We start from the raw sequence: 19,711 nt of genomic DNA on the forward strand, positions 1-19,711 counted from the left end.
AAATGTTAAGACATAACTTTCACAGGCTGCTTATGTGAAGTGATCTCCTGAATATATATATGTGCTGGTTCTGTTATAAATGGGAGCTATTGAGCATTTATGAACTCTACCAGAATGGCTTTTCATTATTAAAATCTCTAAATAATGTTATTTTATGTTTTATTTGTTGATTTTTAATTTGCCACAGCATACCTCACACAAAAAAACATACAAGAGGGTCCCCACACACAAAAAATACATGGAGAATTAAAGACAATGCAGTTGCCACGGCATACCCTGAGTATCTTGTTTACACATAAATAATTCCTTCATTTGTATAATGAATAAATGCTAAACACACTGGTATTAATGGCAATTTTCTACTCAATTTGAGCAAACACTTTGTTCCTACAAGCCTCATTCACACATTCATACAACCCTTTGTTTACTGTGCCTAAGCACCTTTAACCAAACATTCACATACTCACACTCCAATGCATCAGGGGCAGCTCTACGTTCAGTATTTTGCCCAAGGATACTGAGACTGACATACAGGTTAGAAGAGCCAGGGAATCGGATCACTGACCTTTCGATTAGCCACCCGTGTGGCTCCCGATCAAGTGTGCAGAGGTAGAAAAGGTAAACTTCCAAGTTGGGAGAATAACTTTTTTGCCAAAGCCACTGAAAAATATCTGTCCAAATCATTTATCTTTTACGTGGCCTGTGCTGCCTCAGGGTATCTTATGTCTGAAAAGTTTTAACTGTTCTCCCTTTAAATCATTTTTTCTTGTTTCTGATTGGCTACCGGTTGCAAACACGAGAGATACACAAAACACAAGGTTTGAACGAGAGAAGAGTGGGGCTCAGCGACAGCCGTGTACCTCGCCAGGTGCTTTTCTAACTCGTCTACGTGACATTTTGTAGAAGGTAGCCTGTAGCAGCTGTGGCAGTAGTTTGAGTTTACCCTTTTTCTTAAAATAATATTTCGAGTTTAATCTCAAAATAACGCTAATGAGTTTTTTTAATGTGGCCCCAAATACTCTGTCATCATTGACATGACATAGAGCCAAGAGCAGGGAAAAATAAAATAAAAAAATCAATCTGCAGCCAGGAGTTTTGGTTCACAAGGATTAATTGCATACTTGCTGAACGTATCTCAATAAAATATATATTTTTAAAAATGACTAATCTCTCACGCACATGTATTTGCGCACAGTAATATAAAGCCTATCTCAATTTTACACTCCCTCGTCGTGCTTTTTTTTCGACACAGCGTGACTCTTCCTCTCAATAGCAGATCTCCGTTACTACAGCTACCCCTCTCTCTCTCCTCCCTCCTCCTACTCCCAGCTCCTCTCTGTGAGCTCGAGCCACTCTTCCCTTTTGAGCATTCACTAGTTCTCCTCCCGAAACCTGCGCGAGTCGGCCACTGAAGCGCGAGGCGACTTCCCCCCCTCTCCCCTTGACTCCAGTCAACATGGCTACAGTTGTAACCTCGACCAGATTCACAGACGAATATCAGCTGTACGAGGAACTCGGAAAGTAAGCGACCGTCAACGCCACCGCCGCCGTTGCTGCTGCTGCTCTTCTTGTTGCATTTAGTGTATGCTTGTTTGTATATGTGTGTGTGTGTTTGCACGCCCCCCCTCTCCGCTGCTGCTGTTGTGTTGACAGCGCGCGAGAGGGGCTGTCAAAAAGGAGAGAGAGAGAAAAAAAAACAGGAAAGGAGTAGGCACCCTCCTGAGCAACAAAGAGCTGTCGGCAGGTTCATGTTAGCGCTGCAGAGGCTTGTAGTTAATCCTGCATGTGCGTTTAATTGTGCGTGGCAGCGTTGTGGCTCTCTTTGTAAGCCCAGAAGGTGGGAAACATCCCCCCCCCGTAGGAGCAACTTGCGAGTCAGTTGATCTGCAGGTAGCACGCGTCGAAAAGTCGTTTGTATGTGCTGGTGGCATCTCCGGGGTCCTGCTCAGCTCTGTTTTTGTGCATTTCTAAGCAGACTGCAGGGCTCTTGTGTATGCCAAAAATAAAAAAAATTAAAAAACCGAAGAAGAACGAGAAACGGGCTTTGCTGCAATAACATTTGCGCTTGCAAAACGTCTCTATATATATATATATATATATATATATATATATGTGTGTGTGTGTGTATATGTGTGTGTGTGTGTGTGATCCTGGCTGTATATATATTCTGGCAGAGATTAGATCACATCTAATCTCTGCATGTGGCTAATAGGTTTAAGGAGGTATCTGTGCAAAAAAAGTAAATAAACTAAAATAATGAAGTCAGGTTGAGCAAAAAAAAGAAAATGCTAATAACACTTTTCAGTGGCTTCATTCTCTTGCAGCCTTACTCATGTTTCTTCCTGGCAGCTATGACTGGCTCCTTTCACATTGAGCCCCGTCACACACTAGTAGCCGGGACCTCTTGTCGTACACAGAATATCAGGCCGTGTTAATATTGCATGTGACTTCCTTTCCCCTTTCTTTAAGACTATGTGATTCATGCATGCCCTTACTGTGTGTGTGTGTGTGTGAGAGAGAGAGTGAGACAGACAAGTTCAGTGCACTTTTCCCTGTGACACACTCATGTTTGTTATGTTTGAAGTGGTTTCACACCGATCTCTCATGTGTGGATCTGTCTTGCTTCAGGGGTGCCTTCTCCATCGTTCGTCGATGTATCAAGAAGTCCACCGGCCAGGAGTATGCCGCGAAAATTATCAACACAAAAAAGCTCTCGGCCAGAGGTGAGCGCAGCAGATATGCATTGTGCAGCTCAGTGTAACAGTCAAGTAGCAACATGAATTTATGCAAAATGAACGCTGACAACAGTAGGCTTCTGTAGTTGCTCAGTGAAGTCAGTTTATTTCCTTAAGAGCAGCGAGACAGGCGTTCTGTCATGTCCTTGACAACAGAGATTCCTGAAAAGCTGGAGGCCACTTGGCACAGCTGGGCTGCCATGGTTTAGGTCGCAACAGAGGGGTTAGCGGGCTTTGGTGGTTGTTCGCAACCATTTTTGGTTTGTTACAGTTACTGCTGATCTCTAGCAAAGGATTGCACAAGCTCCAAGCTTGAGCCTAAAATATCCACAGAGGCATGTACGATGCAATGCAGGGTAGTTTTGGTTTATTTTAATAGGGCTGCCTTTATTGGTGATGATAATGTTGCACTTACAGTCACCTTCTGCAAAGTGGTGAAAACACAGCAAAAAAACATGAGTAATCACATGAGCAGGCAGGTTTTAAAGAAGCCTTTAGAGTGGCCACACTAACAGAGTGACTTCCTGAAATTGCATAAAAGGATTTCATTAGCTCCATTTTCTTTGTCTCTGTAATTGTTGCACATTTGAGTCATGAAGCCAGCCTTTAATATGTCCGAGTATTGAAGTATTGAATGTCTTAGTTACTGAAAGCAAACCAGTGTTGTTGAGATATTTCAGGAATCTCTAAAGAGTTAGTTCCATTTTTGAATTCAAATTGCCAAACATGACTCATCTCACATATTTGTATGTTATTGTCTATGAAATATATAAAAAAAAAGGAGAGTAATCGGGTCGATCAAAAAACGTTCTTGTCAGATGAATACACTTTGGATTGGAGTCATTTCTTACTGGATGAAAACACAGTTGTGTCATGAAGTGGTCGTTGAGTTAGTTTTCTCTTTTTTGCATTGCGACGCATTTTGATTGACAGTATATCTACATACATTAATTTCAGCTCTTCTTTCATCTGAATTTAAAGTTACGCTCATCATCAAATCAAACAAATCAAACGAGTGGTCCAGAAAAGGTGTAAACAGCAGATGTCAGAGTACACGCAACTTGTTAGTATTATAAGGAAGCAAAGAAAAAATAACAGCCTCACGTAGCATAGATCATGTAAGAAATATTGTAAAAGCTGTATACTGTATTTTCATAGATTTGTGTGTTTATTAGATTAGTGTAGTTTCATGTCTTAGAGGTGCACAGGCAGCAGCAGCATGTGCTGTTTACATGTGAGACTGGTAGGCTGGTCATGTCATGGTCTATCTACTCATTGCGTATCTAATTTTTACCATTCAGTGCTGTCACTTCAAAGATTGAGTTTCACTGAATTCCAACTGATATACAATGTATCACAGATTCTGTTTGTGTTGGGCACATGCACACTGTCTTAGATTAATTATTAACCATTACATTTTATTAATAGATTCACATAATCATCAGTTCCTTCAGTCATTTTCTTTCCTCTGGATAGACTCCAGCTCTTCGATCATTCACTGATGCACACGGTGGTGATTCTTGTTCTGCTCTGAAGCCTTTGTGAGCATGGTGTAGCAGCCCATGAAACTAGTCTCCCCCTGCTGCAGGTTCTGGTTAGAATGGCCCTCCAGCTTGCAGCAGAATCAGGACCATCACTGGCAGCTGTAGTCCAAGACTGTCTTACCAACTGCTGGATGAGAGAGTCACTGGAGAGGCAGCTGAATGATACTGAGGGCTGCCCCAACATCAGCTTACATTAGATCAATTAGGAAACCACAGGAAGGCTAGGACACCCTGGTTAGAGATGATGCATTGCAAAAAAGGCCGCTCTATCCAGTTCATTGTGATTACAAGAGCAACAGCATAAAATGATATAAAGCTATTTTAAATACCAAAGTCAAACATCAGTGTTAACTGACTGAAGACGGGTGAAGTGCTGTACACATACATAGACTATTTTGAATTTAAAAATATTGTCACCAATGGACTATTATATTTGACCAAAATGTTTGTGAAATGAGGGACAGTCAAACAGAGCTGTTAGCAACCCTTGCAGTCTTTTCAACGTTGGTTTTTTTAAATGTGGTTACACAGCTGTCTTGTCTTCCAACTGTTCATGTGTCTGTCAGATTCTGTTGCAGTGATCTTGCCATGTTTCCAAACCTCTCTTGTTCCTCCAGTAACGTACGACCCAAGTTGTAAAAACCTGGATTTATTCCTTAAGCTATTGTATAATCTGCAAGTGTGTGTGTGTGTGTGTGTGTGTGTTCACATGCAGCATCTTAACACATGTTGAAATGCCACCACCTGTGTTTCGGTATTTGTGGCAGATTTGTTGTCATCGTCAGCCTGCTCGTGTCAAAGCATTTCATCTGCCATGTAGCTGAATCCAAGCATCACTTGTCTGTTGTTTGTTTTGGTTACCACATGTGTTTGTGTTTTCACATGTATCTCGCTGTATCTCATCGTGTTTTTGTGTATGTCGCAGACTGATTGTGTGTGTGTGTGTGTGTGTGTGTGCGCGCACTAGCGTGCTGCATATTTGTCCGAGTAAGCATCAGACCAGGCCACCGAAAGGTTGAGTGATGATGTGAGCTGCAGATCAGGGCCAGTTTTGGACTGATTGGTCTTGTTTTTTTCCCCAGGGGATGCAGGCTGAATTGCTCTGTCTCCCCTTTAGTCTCACTCAAACACCCCCGACCATGTCATTTTCCTTCCTTTTCAAGTTGTTTTTCTCCTGCCCGCCCTCTCCCTACTCTATAAGCAAAAAATTGATTTGAGGAAAGATCTTAAAACTCTTTTCCGCAGCCGATTTGATCCTGTGTGTGGCTGCGTTGGCAGTGGTCCGGAGCTAGTAACCCGGCAACAGCAGGGGTAAAATTCTTCATCCCATAGGCTGTCTGGCAGGGAGACCGATCGCTGTGTGAGTGTGTGTGTGTGTGTGTGTGTGTGTGAGTGTGTGTGTGTGTGTGTGTATTTGTTGGATGTGGTTATAATTATCGTGCAAACATGCACACTTGCAGACAACTTCTCATTTCTCATGACACGAAAACAGTTGCGCACTTTTTTTCTCACCTCCTTAATGGTCTCACACTAAACTGTATGCATACAGGGCTTCTCTCTTAATAGTTTCACATTGTGACAGAGAATACATAATAGTGCCACCTTCTGTCATTAATCAGGCCTGAAATGTTCACAAACATGAAGCTTTGTATGTGTGAAACCCTGAATCTTAACCATACCATGTAAGGATTTTAAAGAATAAATTTGCTTTATTTAAACTTCTTTTAATCGTTTAGGCCACCATTTCTCCATTTCTTTATGTCAGTAACCACACTTGCCAAATTGATCTGATCTGGGAAAGCGGCAAACTTCTTGTCAGGAACGACGAGCCTTTGTCTGATCGGACGGGCGTGTAACCAGTGAATGCTTCAGACAAGGCAAATAGATTTCAGGTGAAAAAGAATTGCATATAATACCACTTTTGCTCAAACTGTTGTTGTAAACATTTTGCAGATCAACCTGAATCTAGTGTTTGTTTTTTTCACTGATGACATTATATTAAATTTTTTAAAAAAAGTCTTATGTACACTTTTTATAATGTGTTCCACAAGAAGCCTTCAGCCAGTCTACAAAGACATTTGTTACGCTTAATTTAGTCAAGTAAAAGAATGCATTCTGATTATACTTCTTGAGCAAGACTATTATATAGCAAACAAGCTATAACAAGCCTGAATTTAATAGCTAAAAGTAGAATACGGCGTTTAAATCAAAACGATACTGACATAAAGGGCGAAAAATGTAACCTTAATTTTAGTCGTCTCACTGGTCGAAACAAGTTTAATTCCAGATAAAAAGTATAAGATCTCTGATAACGAATCATACAGCCTGGCTGTCTGCCATGAAACTGGCAGCACGTAAAAAGGAAACTTGCCTTTACAGCTCAGTCACATTTTGGATTGGGTTTGTAGAAACATAGATAACTTTTGTTGTACTTTCATGCCTCTTTACAGTTCAGTCACTTTCTGAAGCCTCTGATCGCTGTCTACGACTAAACATCTTTGCTGGAATGTGTTTTCAAACATCAGTATGATAACTAGATGTAAATTATATATAGGACTCGGTTTGCAGTCAATAAACATGTGGACTACTTAACTTCCCACCTCAGCATCATCTACCTTGTTTGTTGCACATGACTTTGCAGACATTTGGACCAAACGTATCTTCTAAAATATAATGTTTATGCATTGAATAAGTACACTTAATCTAGGAGGCTGCAGATTGTGCAGTTGTGGCTTTACTGTATGCTGTACAGTTGTATCACTATCCCAGTGGCATAATCTGTCTGTACATTGACATGTGCAAGGACTGCCTTGGTGGTAGTTTCTAATACAGTAGATTGCACCAGGACTGCATTTTATAGTATCACACAGACATACACACACACACACACACACACAGGAAGACTCAAGGTAAACATAATAGCAGCCATCCTGTTGTGCGTGGTAATTAAAGTGTTGTAAGCATGCATCACAATCTTGTTAGTTATCTTGAGCCTAGCGTCTGACCGGCAGTATGTTGTTGGGTCCATTTCACAAGTTGCAACTTATAAATTGAGATATTGCTGCAACACCTTCTTCAGATTAAGACCAAGACCAGGCTTGTGATCTGTAACTGAAAGTATGTACCATTTGCATTTTGTATTTAAAAAAAAGTTTATAGTAAAATTTAGTGAAATGGACCCAGATCAGTGTCTGTGAAGTGAACTCATGATCTTTTGTAATTTAGGGCGGCTTGTTTTGGTGAAGCAGACTGATCTCGATGAAGTTTTGTCATTATCATTTCACTCAAGTAATTTTGAATAATCGTTTAAAGAAAAAACATTTAATTGAAATGGTGCATGTTTACTGATACTGCAATGTCTCTACGTTTCAAGTATCTCTATTGATTGAGGTTTTATTATTATGTATTTATTATTGAATTCAGATAAATAAAAAATGAACTCACTAACATCTGTAATATTAGCAGAGGTGATTATTATTTTAGGCTGGATGGTGAGCTTGCTATACTTTTAATAAAAATATTTACATCGTGTTGCTGAGCGTTGCCTTGTTTGTAACGTTGTCCAAACATTTGCGTTCCTCGTGCCTGCTGTGTTGTAGAGACGTCTCTGTGTTCTCAGATCTCAGCAGTTACCTTTTAGACAATGTGAGAATGAATTGCTAGAAGGATCATGTCTTCATTAAAGGTGGACACTTGTGCTTGGTTGCATTTATACACCACTGCAGCAGCTAGAGGTTCAGTGCCTTACTCTCTGGATCTGTTCACAACTAGAAATTAACACACACTTTATATATCATCTGATCTCTGCCTGTGAGCTCCCTCTCAGCTTTTACAGATGCTGAACATACAGGATATCAGCTCTGATTGTTTGATGTCTGAGAACACGCCGTAGTATTGACTCTAGTTACTTGTGTTTAGGCGGGATTAAACCCTATTCTCTGTGGCTCAGCCAAGGCACAGTGGCAGTGAGGTCAGTTACGGCTGGATGATGTGGCATCACGTGCTTGCTCATTGTTGCCGTAGCACACAAATGACATGCAGTGCGCTTATAGTTTAGAGGTGCTGGTAGGTAGATTTTCCTTCCATTGGATAGAGATTGGGTAGCACCTTTCTCAAGAATGTGTTGTTGCTCTTTGTCATTACTTTTTAGCAACATTCGGCCGAACCAAGCTGTAATGATGTGCATTTGTGCTACAGCCTCACATTGGAGTTTACCTGCACCGCTGCAGCCCTGCATGGTGATGGTCAACACCTGATTGTCTCCTGCTTCGCTCTTCTGTAGCTTTTTAACTTGTCTGTGCTGGAGACTGTGGAGAAAACTCTATTTTAAAAAGCTTTGTGTATTTCACTTTCAGCACATTTAGAGGATTTCAAGGTTTCAAGGTAGTTTAGCACTTGTGTTCCTGTTCCCTTTCATGTCATTCTTATTTTAGTGTTTACTGATTGCTTTTAAAAAAAGTTTGAGCTTGAGTAAGTTGCTGCTGATGTGTTGCTGTTCCTGCTTGAACAAGCAAATTAGAGTCTTAAACAATATGAAATCAGTGAAAAGTGGTTCCACACATGTGTAGATTGTTCCCACAGCCCCTATACTGAGTAGGCTACATTCCTTTTAGAAGATAAGAAACTTTAGCATCAGTTTACAGAAGTATGATGATGATGATGATTACTGGTAGCCTGAGGGAATAGTGAATACCTGATAAAAATCGTAGGAAGCAGAAGCTAAGAGAGGAAGTGTTGCTTTTGCTTTAGTGGGAAAGGATTTCTGCATGTTTTTGTGCACAATTTGATAAAAAGGGGAGATAGGGTGATCTCCACCACTTTGTGATGAGCCATGATTTCTGTACATCTCATGTATCGCATTCAGAATTCATTCTGTATCAAAATAAAGTGCTAGAAGATTGTAGTTAGATTTTAAAAATACAGTAGCAAATACATTTATAAGATATTTTCATATCTCTTTTATGGTAAGAGGTTCATTACAATAGCTCGTTTCACTGCCTATCTCAGAATTGTATATTGAGGAAGTAAGAATTTGCTTAACTTTCATCTTTACATACCATTTATAGAGCTCACATTTGTTACCAATCATTTGTTTTTGTGGGAATCAGGTCTGAAGTTGCAGTAAAGTTGCTAAATCGCCTGTCTGAAACAGTCGTATCGTCACTATCACTGGGTTGGAACTTCATATGTTTTCAACATTTTCAAGTCTGCAGAAGCTTAAGGTTAAATATGCAGAATTAGTGTTGCGTTATCTCAGTCTTTGTTTCTCATGTACAGAGAAAACACTAGTTTAAAACCTTTCCCCTTGCATTACATTTTTTCATTCAGACTTGTTCTGCACCGTGAGGGCAGATTATATCATATTCCAAAGTGAGTAAAGGATTTGGTCTGTACTAAATCTTTAGTGAAGTCAGGAAGAACATCCCTTTCGCATACGATGGTCATTAAAACTGATAGCAAAACTGATTTTATCTGGCTTGTGAGTGAATGTGAAACGCGGGTTCTCTGTCCTTGATATTATAATGCATATATCTCAGCTCTGCTTCTTTGAGCTCCAGGTAACAGATATCTTTGTGGGAATTTTCTCTTTTCAAAAATGCGCTGTCATTTGTGGGGAGAAAACCCCCATAAAGACCATGCGTGAAAGACAAGCTCTCAAAACTGAGCTGTATGGGGCTTAAGTCTTCAATAAATTCAGCATGTTGATTGAGAAATTATTAGAAACAAAAAGGCTGATTAAAGAAACAGTGTTAAAGTTGTCTTAAAGCAGTGTTTTAAATAGATGTGCTTATGGTGGAAAGCAATGGATTGGCACTGAGTATCGATTAAACATTACATTTAAAATATTGATTAGAAAGTATGAGTGAAACTGTTTTAAAGGAGGGAGCAACTGTAGTATGGACACTGGGGTGTGGTTCATGGGTTTTTAGGAGGGCCCTTGTCCCTGTTTTTGCATGCAAGTTCAAAATAGAAGCTAATTGTCATAATGTTGCAATTCATATATGGTGCAAACATCAAGTAGGTCTTCAGAGGAAATTTTACTATACACGTATAATAGTTTTAGGCTATTTCTAAATATGTCACAATATGGCCTGAAGATTTACACTGCAGGACAACCACAGTTACCATAAGTCTTTCTCTCCAGAATAAAACTTAATATAGAGTTAACAAACTCTAAATGTGCCAAAATCATTTATCAAATGCTGAACTGCTGGCATGACATACAGTAAAGGTGTCAAACTGTCACTGTGACTGTGGGAAAATGTGCATGCTAACATTTCCATGTAACTCCTGGGAATTAACTTCCTGGTTGTCTCATACTAAGGGTTTTTGTTCAAAAAAACATATATAATACACGTGAAAACCAGTTTTAACTTCACTCATGGGATTCACTCAGCACAGAAGGTGACCAGATGCCCCACTTATTGTGGGGATGCACAGCATTTCTCACTTTTCCACTTATTGAGACGGGACATACAAAAGGACAGGACATGCACTCTTCTGAAATCTCGTTTTTACCCAATGGATATGAAGAAAATGAGGCGAGCTTCGCATCACGTTGAAGTGCAGGGTAGCCTGTCTTATGGCACCAATTCTGTGCCAAATGGGGAAACTTTTAAATCACACAGAGTCACAAGTTGTGCATATTTGTTCACATTATGGTGCAGATTATCACAAAAAAAATGTAAGCTAGAGTTATTTTTCCTTTTGCACAAAGTAAAATATAGTGTAAACAAAAAATGACACTGTATGCCCGAGTTCCAAAATTGTTAGAATTGTGTCTCAAAAGAGATGTGCAAATCCATGGATGCATTCCTGCTGAAACCAAGAGATCACTACCAGACATAACAGAAGCTGAAATAAATTTCCAGCATTTTTAATAATTATTGAATCAAAAGGCAAATAAAACACACACTACATGCTGAAACTTGCAATTGGCTTGCCTTACTGTGTATTTATCTTAGGTTCTATCTCAAAATTTCAGATTGACTCTTACCAGTAGTAACATGCCCCTCATTGTTCTGCATAAACATGCTCTTTGGCTTGTTTCCAGTTACCCAATCTGTGAGTCAGAAGCGATAGTCAAGTATTAAATGTTTAGTAGGGGAAGAATTGTGAATATAACCATCTGTCCTCTCTGTCCAAAATGTGAACATTGGCATCCTCGAAAGAGTGTCCTTTGACCTTAAGATGCAGATGGACTGCTGAGTCTTGTCCTGTGGAGGTGGCTCTTCTGTGTTGTGCCATGCGCTTGTGAAGTGGCTGTTTGGTCTCTCCAATGTAGAGGTCTGGGCATTCCTCGCTGCACTGTACAGCATGCTGTCCATTATGCTGTACAGTGCAGCTGTGCAGCTGAGTCTTGTCCACAGGACAAGACTCAGCAGTCCATCTGCATCTTAAGGATAAAGGACACTCTTTCGAGGATGCCAATGTTCACATTTTGGACAGAGAGGACAGATGGTTTGAAAGAGGAGTGAAAGAAGCCATCTATGTCCACTGTGAGCGACCATCCCATCTTTGAACAGAGGCGGTGGTTTACGACACCAACTCTCTGCCATCTATAATCCAGTTTTGAGATCCCTTCCCAGACGCCTTAACGCTCACTCACATCCTGGGCCATCTGATCTCAGGAATTCGCATGATAAGGTGGGGCCAGGTTTCACAATGAACTCAACCGAAACTCTGGCTGATTGGGACCCACACCCAGTTTCACACCTTGGCTCAGGCGATTAGAGGATCATCAGGGGGTCCTTTTGTCCCTCTGTGGGGGGATACTCCCACTAGGTTTATATCTGGGACTCTCCACCATTTGACCTTAGAACTGAAGAAGCTTCTCGGATGAGAGGTGAAACGTCTTCAAGTAACCTAAATAAGTCCAGACGCTTTTCTTTGCAAGCTCCTTTGACTACAATGACCTGGATGACTGAGAACCTTCACAGACATATAAACAATGCAAAGCACATGAGCTATGTTGCTATACCTTATAGTTTAAAAATATAAAAATTCACCTATTTGATTAATATATCATGATCCAACAGTGGCTTACAGGACTCAGGGACAGGTTTTACAACTTTAGAAATGTATCATGGTGGCAACCTCTGTTTAGTAGAGCTGCTATGAGGTAAACTGTAGTATTAGGTTGTTGGTTTACTGAAGAATTTTCCACGAAGGTGTACATGGAATTTATATTTATTGACTCATGTAATCCTTCAGCACATAATGCTGTAAAAGTTGAGCTACCTGTTTTCTTGGAGTATCTTTCATTAGCTTAGCTGATCCTGTCAGGTTGTAAGGAAGAAAAATGATTTTTGCAACCGTAAAGCTACTCCAGGCAAAACAAATGGGAAGATGTGGGTTATATTAGTTTTCTACATAACTTTCTAAATTGTATTCATTTTTTGTTAATGTTAGATGGTAGTCATCTGTGAATCATCCTTAATTACATGAATCTACGTGAGTAGTGCTATATGAGTAAAGATTGGTTGTTTGATCAGATTAGTATTTAGATGTTGGTGGTTAGGTGATAAATTAAGAGCTTGATGAATGGAAACATGAATCTGTGAATGGACCAATTGTAAAATTCTTGGCATATATTTAAGTCTTTTTGTATTTGCAACATTCGTTAAACAGTACATTTGCACAATGACTGAAAGTAGCCTCACACACCCAAGTTTATGCTTCAGCCACTGCCCAAGCCACGTAACGGTTGGCCTGTCGGTATCTATTGGCTGCCTCCGAAGTCCCACAGGCTAACCAGTAGGACTCCTTCTTCTGGTGGTTTCTTCCATCTCCGGTGTCCACCATCTGGTTTGGGGTTACCCCCACGACAGGCACCAAACACCCGGCTGCAGCTCAGTGCAGCAGCTTGAGCAATGTTGAGGTGCTGAACATCGTGCATTCAGGCTCAATCCCCAGTCTTCCTCGGAATGCTGTTGAAATTCCGCCAGAAGCTTGAGTTGAACATCTCAAGGACCGGGGATTCTGCCTGATGTTAGCAGCACAACCTCGGTATATGTTAACTATACTATACGCCAGGTTTGTCCAGTATCCTGCCCCGCCACCTGATCCAACTCACCACCACGTCTTGATCATTTGGCAGCTCAACACCTCTCTTCACCGGATTGTCCAAAACATGGCCGCAGATCTGATGATACGATTACAAAATCGATCATAGACCTGCAACCTAGGGTGTCCTGGTGCCGCATGCACTTATGGACACCTTTATGTTCAAAATGGTGTTTGTTATGGACAAACCGTGGTTTGCACAGAAGTCCAGTAATAGAACAGTGCTTGGTTTCAGATCTGGTAGACTATTCCTCCCAGTCACCCCCCTCTAAGTCTCACTGCTGTTGCTCACATGAGCATTGAAGTCTCCCAGTAGGATGGCAGTCCTACTGAATCCCCAGGTGAAGCACCCCCAAGAACCCCACCCAGGCACTCAAGGAAGGTCGGGTACTCTAAGCTGTCGTTTGGTGCACGAGTGCAGACGACCGTAAAGCTACTCCAGGCAAAACAAATGGGAAGATGTGGGTTATATCAGGTGCAGGGAACAAACCCTCTAGTCCACTGAGGAAAAACTCTAAACTCCCATGGCAAATTGGGAGTTTGGTGAGGGACCAGACAAAGAGCAATTCAAAAACCGCTATTAGTGTGAAATCTACGGAACAGTTCACCCTTCCCAGGATTAGTGCTACTGGGGTCCCATTCTGGAGCCAGGCCCTGGGGTGAACACCTGGTGGCCTTGTCTTTTCCTATGAGGCACAGCCTGAATAGGGGGCCTGGCTCCACCCTCCAGTAGGCCCACCACCCGCAGGAAGCGCTGACGGGTTGGTGCAGTGTGTGTTGGGTGGCAGCCAGGGTTGGAGACCCATCCCCTGTTACCAAGTCACGCCTGGGCTAGTGGGTGAGGATAAGAGGTACTGACTAGATATAGTTGGGCTCACCTCAACACATGGCTTGGGCTCTGGGACCAGTCTCCTGGAAAGGGCTGGACCAATTTGCCACGGGCGACCTTACCAGGGGTAAAGTAGCGATTCATAAAGGGGATGTATGAATAATTCATCATTACTGTCATAAATGTCATCTGACCCCATTTATACCTTTCATTATTTGGTCATGTTATCTGTTGCTTGTTCTCTGTGATCACATATCACATCAAAATATCAGTAAGTTCACATCTTGAATGTAGGTCAGTATTGTAGCGGGGCGTCAGAGCCCAGCACGCAGCCAATGTAGCTGAAGACGCAGAATGTAAGAAAATAGACATGAAGCCCAACAATGCACTTAGGGTTTCACAATATGTTTTTTTTTTTTTTTTTTTTACCAATTGTTTGAAACATTTTCTGTGTAGACACTAAAGAAAAGACTGTTCAGAGTGATCTATCCCGACAGTGTTTCATGTTATTTTTAGCTATAATTATGTGTCACGTATTGTGTTGAACTTTGAAGAGAGTGTATTTTTACGCTGTTATTAGGTAAGGCTTGTGATGTCAGGAAAAGAAAGAGGGTAGGCTGGCAGGCGGCACTTGTCCTTCTGTTGAATTATTGAGGCACAAGGATACTCTACTCTTACTGTTCATGGGCAAGAGCTGAGGAATAGACCCCCAGACTCCTTTTTTTTGCTACCTTTTATTCATCTGATTTTCTTTCATGTGTCTCATTTCTCCCTCAGCCACCATTTCCTTCCTTTTTTATGCTTCTCTTTTTTGCCAGCTTTTCCTCCCTGCTTCTAGTCATGTCCTTCCCTCTCTGCTCTCTGCAAAGCTGCCGCATCGCAGACCATGCAGGCAGACGTGTGTGTGTGTGTTTGTGCGTGTGTGTGTTTTAGTTTTCAGGCTTTTGGTGGGCTTCTGGTGCGCCGCTGCAGGCTGATTGGCAGAGGCCAGATAAACGTAGCAGCGCTGCGTGGTGAATGTTTAATGGGACCAACTGTGAATATTTAATGAGAAAAAGAGAGTGAGAGACTTATATGGAAGCAGAAAGATGTAGATATGGAAATGGAGAACGGGGCGGTCAGCGTTATACTCGCCAAAGCAAGAATAGTTCATGGTGTTAGTCTTTTCACAGCATGCAAACCTTCCTCTTTTCTTATTAAGACTTTCACAGTGTGTGTATGTGTGTCAGTGTGTGTATCTGGAGGTAGTAACATTTTCCAAGACTGTCCTTCTGTCATATTCATGTTGCTGGTGTTTTTTTTCCCTCTTTTTTTGCCTCTCGTGCCCATCATTATCCTTCCTGTCTGAATGACATATGGCATCATGTGGCAGCCAACTTGAAAAACATTTTCATTCACCATATAGTGCCAGCCAGTTTGGACTAAAACTAAGAGTAAGATCTAGACTAAGATTGTCACTTTTGAGGAGATTAACTATTGCTATTAGGCCAGTCTAGTCAGCTGGATTGCAAGTGATGACATATGATATTATGGTGCAGATTCTTTCCAAATTTCCAGGAAAAGCCCCCTGACATTAAAATTTTTAGATCAACTGTGCAGAACCATTGTATATTCAAACTATGGTAATATATAGGCAAATCCAAGCTTATTTCAGCAATTAATTTGGCAATTTTGCTCAGAATTATTATTCCATTATTAAAATAGTTGCAAAAAATAGTGAAAATGGTAAAAACTAGTTTACAAAAAATTGTAATTTTTTCCAACCCTTTTTTATTTTCTAACTGATCATTTAACCATTCGTCAGTTAAATATTTGATTAAATAATTAGATGGGGCTGGAATTCTTTGACTTTCTATGACCAATTGTATTTAATAAATTATTTTTATTGAAATGATTAATTATTAATATTTGACTCTGGTAGGATTACATCTGGAAAACCAAACCAAATATGTGGATGGATCCACTGTGGCAACCCCGTGACCTCTCTAGTTTTCAATCATTTTTTTTTTATCTAGAAAGAGTTAATCTTCATATCACCTGTTTTCATTGTCACAAATATTTGCCTCAAGGCTTCTGCAAGATTTATTATTATGCTTCCCTAGCTCAGTAAGCCGTGGCTCAATTCAGAACATTAAAATGTAGTTATTAGCAGTGGATAACTGCAATAAAATCAAAGTCCTATATTAAAGAAAGGAGGGAAACCAATTTTTCTGGGATAATCACGGACACACAAATAGCTTTCTGTTATCCCTACCACACCAATTCATGAACTTGTGTTTTTTTTTCTTTTTTTCCAAGTCAATTAACCAAATAATGTAGGAAATATTTTTTGCAATTTAAAAGTCAGAATGGCAAATTGGACTGAAATTAACAGGTGAACCATTTATAAAAAATAATTATTAGTTGAAGCCCTTATCCAATTCAACATGTGAGAGAAACATCAGGAAGGCTGTAGATGATTGTTTGTAGTTGTGTACCAGATATAATGAGATGCTTGAGATGAAGCAGGTACAGCACCAGAGGTGGCTAAATGCAGAATGCGTTTTTGTCAGCGAATAAGGTCTCACACTCATACGCACAGAGACTAATGTTTATCTATGTGATCTGTAAAGTAATTAAATTTTATTGGTGAGTAAGTTACAGTAAAATACTGTTTCGTAAATAGAGAGGTTTTTATTGAGATTATTTATAGCCACAGTTGAAAGACTGAAAAGGCAATAAAGCAGGGTACACACATGGGAGAGGCATCAGGCAAAAATGTGTGTGATAGTGTAGTGTCTGTATATGTGTGACAGCGAGATGACATCAAGCTCCAGAGCTCTCACGAGTTTTACTTTTCATGTCTTTTTATTGCTTGGTTCACTTCTTCTCTTCTACAAAAAAATTGACCAAAATTGACGTTTTTTGTGTTAGGGATATGTTCAAAGTAATACAAACTTAGAGCTAGCTTACTAGATCCAAGGTGACTCCTTACTGATCCTCAGAATCAGACTGTCGAGTTTAAGCTTAAAGCACCAGTCTCACAGGGCTAGAGACCGATTGGCAATCACTGACAGCCTCAGGTTGCTAAGGAAAAATGTGTATTCCCTGGCTATTCAGCAAGTAGATGCTGACAGTGGGTAGTTAAGTTAAAGTAATAGTTAAAATTGGGTACAAGACGTATACGGCACTGCAGCTCCTTTTCCCTCTAGTTTGCATAATACGCTTTGCAGTAGTGTTATAGTTGGCAAGTGTTTGCAGACAACTCAGGGTCTTACAAACAAACCTTGTAGTGACCAGTGGTTTCCAGGTCCAAGTTTCTAAGCCTGTATGACTGAGGCTTGATCTATCTTATTAGCCTACTGTTCCTGTTACGTGCTTAAATCAAAAATAGTTGAAAAAAACCCCTGTGAAATTCAAGGTTGTGGAGAGAGCTGGAGGCTAAACCACCTGAAATAGGCCACAGGTCTATACTGTACTGTTTGAGCTGAAAATAAACAAGTATTTTTATAGATGAAAGGGGTTTTAATGGTTTACCTTTAGTGCGAAAGCTGGTCCTTTTTGGGATAGGTGTGAAAGTTGTATTGGTGGAGATCAATCACAGGATTTTTATGATGGTTAACGCAGTATATAACTGTACATCTTAGGTTCATTTTTAGTCTGATTTCACAGCTAAATTGTTATAATGCTACAGACACTTAAAGAAATTCACCCTCATGAACAATGCTTTATACTAGTCGGCCTATTGTAATGTACACGGGCATACTTTGGTAATTGAATATAACAACAACCTTTGTGTAAAATGATCATGATGTTGAGTAGAGTAAATTTAAATGAAAAATAAAATCTGATTTAACATGAATTCTTGTCTTAATTTTAGATTAATCAGATATAGTGACTGAAATGGTCATTAATGCTGTCTGTGGGTAAAGTACGTATGTGTGTCTGCTGGCTACTCTTCAGGGATAATCCACTCTTAATCGCATGCTTACTGTCATGCTGTCAATCACACAGCTTTTCACCGTGGTAACAACTACCTTACATTTCATGCAATCCTTAACACCGGATGGCTAAGATTACATCACCTTTGTCACCATATATTTAATGGTAACTTGGATTGCAATTCACAACACAAACTCCTCAGGCGTGAGGTCGGCCAATCAGAAGGCAGTGCTGTCGGTCAGATTGATGGTTTTCAGAAAATGCATTTAAAGGATGTGACCTTTTGTCCACTTATAATATGACAGCAGCCACTGAAGCAAATTCAAATTGAAACTCCCTCAACAGGGATCGAGTACACACTCATTAACATTCATTTCATAGAACCTGTGATGTCAACACAGTGAACTGCAGGCATAAACTGTAATGGCTCAATTCAAAGTGCTGACATGATCAGTGTCTGTGGCTTTGAGCAAATGCCAAATGCTAATTCACAACATAGAACAATGAGCCAAGAAAAATAAAAGTACGCTTGCTCCATATTTAATATCATAACTAGTAGAGAGATGTACCTGCCTGTTGAAACTCTTGTCAACCTCTATTGTGCACATTTGTCAGCATAATGACATGAGGGGATTTTGGCCGTTCATTGAAATCTATAGATTTTGATTCTGTATTCTTTAAAGTGGAATTTATCTCTGTTTTATTTTGATGTAAACCAAATGTGTGATGCAAATTATTCTATTTCATAGTGGTGAAACATGCAAGCTAATGCTGCACCATAGATTTGTACTTTTTGTTGTCTTTTTTGTGGAGGTCTGTTGTAGAAAGAAACACTGAACACACAGGAAAAACTTGTTGGAAAGATCGATTTACTGACAACCTGCACTGCACCGTTGAATTCGAGTGGGTTGTGAGGTTGGAGACAGTGTTAAGTAGGTGGGAGAGGAAAATGGGAAGCCCTTCGAGCAGTTGGACAGCAAACGGATGAAGTCACCTTAAAAACATTTTAGGTATGGCACAGAGAGAAGGTTTTTGAGTTGCTTAGCCAGTTATGGTGGCTTTTTGATATTCATCCTGCCAAATTAGACTTTTTTTTTATGAGCTACATATTTCTAAACACATTTATTTCTTGCCTCATTTAACTTCTTTCACCACATTTCACCCTCATTTCAGTTAGTAATCTCCTCTTTAAAGCTGGTTATTTATCCAGGCAGCAGACGGTTGACTCTTCAACACACCACTTTACGTATCTAATTATTTTATTGGTGTATGCTTTTGAGTGTTCGTTTTACAAGATGCAAACCAGCCATACCCAGAAAACCACTCTGACATCTCTGCTAGACTCTAAATGAAGAAGAAAAAAAGGACACAAACATGCATGCGCACACATAGGATGGTGGATCTGTGTAAATATTTGTTCACCGTTGTTGTCATTATCTCCATTTGCACTTCGGGTTCTTTGATCAAGGCTGCTATTTTCCCAGGAGGAGGATGTTTGACAAGCGACACAGACCCAGAGTAGATCAAAATTACAAAGTCTGTTGCACTATTTTCTATGTAGTGCCTTTTTAGTGCTATCTGTTTAATAGTAACAAATGACACCTGTCTGCAAGTTC

General features: G+C 40.2%; 1 protein-coding gene across 23 annotated transcripts in view; it reads left to right on the forward strand.

The window, feature by feature from the left end:
- Nucleotides 1-1,306: 1,306 nt before the first annotated feature.
- Nucleotides 1,307-19,711, forward strand: part of camk2g2 (calcium/calmodulin-dependent protein kinase (CaM kinase) II gamma 2) — a 77,960-nt gene continuing 59,555 nt past the window's right edge. For 8 of the 23 annotated variants that reach the window (XM_040037110.1, XM_040037111.1, XM_040037102.1 and 5 more), the window contains exons 1-2: nucleotides 1,309-1,521; nucleotides 2,629-2,723. In XM_040037110.1, coding sequence (XP_039893044.1) covers nucleotides 1,457-1,521; nucleotides 2,629-2,723 — 160 coding nt within the window. In that variant the 5' untranslated portion in view covers nucleotides 1,309-1,456. Of the gene's footprint in view, nucleotides 1,522-2,628; nucleotides 2,724-19,711 lie in introns of all 23 variants that reach the window. The other 15 variants (XM_040037112.1, XM_040037113.1, XM_040037116.1 and 12 more) reach the window with 3 other exon arrangements.

This window comes from Simochromis diagramma, unplaced genomic scaffold (genome assembly GCF_900408965.1).
Source record: "Simochromis diagramma unplaced genomic scaffold, fSimDia1.1 OVJJ01000330.1, whole genome shotgun sequence".
Lineage (NCBI taxonomy): Eukaryota > Metazoa > Chordata > Actinopteri > Cichliformes > Cichlidae > Simochromis > Simochromis diagramma.